The 3,527-nt window shown below is 52.5% G+C and overlaps 1 protein-coding gene across 1 annotated transcript; it reads right to left on the bottom strand.

The window, feature by feature from the left end:
• Nucleotides 1-1,133: 1,133 nt before the first annotated feature.
• LOC127292647 (uncharacterized) lies at nucleotides 1,134-2,362 on the bottom strand. The gene has a single exon (XM_051322091.2). The coding sequence runs from the start codon at nucleotides 1,728-1,730 to the stop codon at nucleotides 1,287-1,289; it is 444 nt and encodes a 147-aa protein (XP_051178051.1). The 5' UTR covers nucleotides 1,731-2,362; the 3' UTR covers nucleotides 1,134-1,286.
• Nucleotides 2,363-3,527: the final 1,165 nt, after the last annotated feature.

Consider the following 3,527-nt stretch of genomic DNA (forward strand, 5'->3'; position numbering starts at 1 on the left):
GCCCACGGGCCGCTGCTGGACGACCTCCGGCCACCAGTCGGAGAGAGGGGCAGCCGGGGAGGGGAGCGTGGCGCGAATCTCGGAGTTGGTGGTTGCCCAGACCACCTTGGCGTAGGGGCAGTCCAAAGAGAGGTGGTCGAGGGTCTCATCGTGAACTCTGCAAAGCGGGCACACCGTGTGCGAGGGGAGCCCACGACGTAGAAGCCGGTCCGCCGTCCAGCACCGCCTGCGAAGCGCCAGCCAAGCATGGAACTTGTAGCTCATCGGGGCAAAGGAGTTCCACACGTTGCCCGCCCCCGCCAACGGCACAGTACCTGCCGACATGGCAAGGTATGCTGAGCGATCGGTGAAGGCGCCGTCGGCCGTCCAGTTCCAACGGAAGGAGTCCTGTCCCACGCCTGTCGTCACCGCATGGACAGCAGCCCACAGGCCTAGGTACTGCACGATGGCATCGACCGAGAGAGGCCCGGAAATGTCCAGCGCCCACGCATGACCCGCCAACCCATCCTGGACGGAACGACTGCACCTTACCCGTTGCTTCACCAGAGCAACCACGACCGGCGCGAGGGCTGTGACAGTGAGCCCATTGATCCATGGGTCATCCCAGAACAAGACTCTGGAGCCGTCACCCACCGTGATGCAAACCGAGGCGTTGAACAAGGCTAGGGTGTCCGGCTTCGGGTGAAGAGGGAGCCCGTTCCAAGGCCGGTCCGTTTCCGATTTCTGCAGCCATATCCACTTGGACCGAAGGGCAGTGTTGAGCTGTCGGAGGTTGTGGAACCCCAAACCGCCGAGGTGCTTGGGCTGACAGACGAGGTGCCAGGCCACACGACACTGCCCACCACGGGCTTCATGGCAGCCGGCCCACAGGAAGCCGCGGCGCAGCTTGTCCACCGCTTGGAAGAACCAAGGCTCGAGGTCCAGCGCCATAAGGTGGTAGATGACAGACGCGATCATGATCGCGTGAACGTAGGTGATCCTCCCTTCCCTAGAGAGTATTGTTGAGCTGGTCATTCCGACAGTCCATCCATATTGTTGAGCTGGTCGTTCCGACAATCCAATTCGGGCAAGTACTAGAGAACGAGCAAGGAGCACATGATATTGGCAACATGGAGTCATGGACTCACCGAGACTAAAACGAAACAACAAATGCACTCATGAATTCCTCGATACTAGTATTAACAAAGAGCACGAAAGAAAAACCCCAATTTTGAAGGGATCGGAGCAGCAAAGAGAATGGCAACACTTGTCGCACGGTCTCGATCGAGGAGCAGCCGACATCTAACTCAGCTCAAGACGGCCTCCTTCCTGTGGAACCGAGGCCTCCCAGCGGCGCCGCCGGCGTAGCTCTGGCTCCTCGAGTAGAGCCCTCCCACGCCGCTACCACCGAACTCGCACGGCGCGTCCTCGGCGATGGGCGCCATGGAGCGCCCCACCGCCGTGCTCTGGCTCCTGGCCACGGCCTGGACGACCTGCCGCCGCTCGTCGTCGCGCCGCTGCGAGGACGCGCGGATGAGCTCCCGGAGGTCCTCCTCGCCGGCGCCGGCCCAGTCGCCGCTGCTGTAGCTCCTGGGCAGCGGCGCGATGGGCACGAGCACCGGGTAGCCGCCGAAGGCCGCGTCGGCCGGGACGTAGCGCGCGCACCCCGTGATGCTCCGCACGTAGTAATCCCGCGCGCGGCCCAGCGCCCGCACCGGCGCCCTCCACAGCCACCTCAGCTTGCTGACCATGCCGCCCGATCGATCGCGCGATCAGCCTCGCCCTGGAGCTGGAATAAAGTCTTGCGGCAGCTTTGCTCCCCCGAGCTACTGAGAGCGAAAGATCGCGCTTTCACGGACGCTGTAATGGCAGACAGCACTAGAGTGCAAGATCAGGTGATGTTTTCTGGTTAGGATAATGACGATGATGGATTTGGTTGGAGTTTGGAGCGATTTGTGGTGGGGTGGGATGGGATCGGGTGGCCTTCTTGTACTGGTGGGAACAGGGTCCCATGGCGCGCGGGTACGGTAGGTGACGGGGAAGCCGTCCGCTCCAGTGTGCGGAGTGGGAGTGGGAGTGGGAGTGGGCGAAACCGCGCGCGACGGCGACGGCCGGCTACCACGTACGTACCGTGTCCTGTATTCCTGCGGCGACGTTCCCTGTTCTAGACGGAGCGAGTCAAAAACGGATTGGGTCGTGCTGTTCATGGTGCGGTGCCGTGTCTGGTGTGACCGCGTGAGCGACTGAGCTTTTTATTTGGATTTATTATTGCGAAGGATTAGAAAAGAAGGACTTGCTTTTCTGGTGGAATTTGACATGACCAGTTTGCTTGTTTTGTTTCCGCGTGTTTCTTCTTAGGACTGTTTTCCTTCTGAGGAAACCGTCTTCTTACGACTGAGTTTGGCGTGTCGTGGACATCCATGAGTCATCATCGTCGGCGCTAGGAGAATGCGAGCTTGCATGTGACTGCATTGGAGGCAATGCATAATATACTACATATCTTTCCATAAAAGGATGTTACAAGTTTATCTAAATTTAAATATATCACTTTTCAGTTTATAGATACGTCTAAATATAGACAAATCTCGGACATTTGTTTTATGGACGGGGGAGTATAATACATTGAGGGTGTGTTTGTTTCATGTTTTGTAGACCGGTATCGGATTGCACCATGATCTGATGCTGTTAGTCGTGTTTGGTTTCGGCCTATTATATGGAGTGTGAATCACAATTTGAAAACAATCTAAGAACAATAGACGGATCCATAAACACTAATCAAAACCTAGTATGGGAGGAGCTTTGAAAAGCAAACAACCATCAAAATTTTAAAAATTGGTTGCAAAATGCTTACAAGGAATACTTCTCTGCTTGGGTCATTTGGAAAATAGGCACAATAAAGTGAACAACTCGTTTCCAATTTATTCAAGTGTGTATGAGGATATCAAGCATACTTTGTTTTCTTGTGAAGGAGAAAAAGAAATTCGGAAGATGGGATTATGGAATCTAGTCGAGTAAGAATGTGCTATACATAGATAGGGCAATGCCATCTTGGACTACTTTATCATGTGCAAGTTCACTAATCCTCATGAGCAATCCTATGTTGATCTAAGGGAGGGAATCATTACAACGGCATGGTATATATATTTGGTGGGTTTGATGGCATGGAGTATTTATTTATATTTGAAGGCACTGAAGAGGAATAATTGTTTGGTATCACACTGTGGATGACATTTAAACCCTTATGATAAATATTCATCACAGTAGAAGTCACAAAAAGGTCAAAATAATTTAAGATGACCGAAGTGGATGGATTTAAATCTTTATCACTAAAATGGCCGTAGATCAGACGTGTCGCGATGCACTCCTAGTAATTATTAGTCTTTATGTGCTTGTGCATTTCTAGTTTCCTTTTATTTCCTTATAATTCAGTAACTAGTAGTAACAAAGATACCTACATTTTTCTCGTGGGAGAATTACTTATACTAAACTTTTATATTTTAAACATATATATTATTTGAGCTACAAGCTCAATTACTATAGCATAGTTA

The sequence above is a fragment of the Lolium perenne genome, chromosome 4, assembly GCF_019359855.2.
Source record: "Lolium perenne isolate Kyuss_39 chromosome 4, Kyuss_2.0, whole genome shotgun sequence".
In the NCBI taxonomy this organism is placed as follows: domain Eukaryota; kingdom Viridiplantae; phylum Streptophyta; class Magnoliopsida; order Poales; family Poaceae; genus Lolium; species Lolium perenne.

What these genes read in the sequence shown, in the direction of transcription:
- LOC127292647 (XM_051322091.2), bottom strand. Translation starts at nt 1,730, where the DNA reads ATGGTCAGCAAGCTGAGGTGGCTGTGGAGGGCGCCGGTGCGGGCGCTG.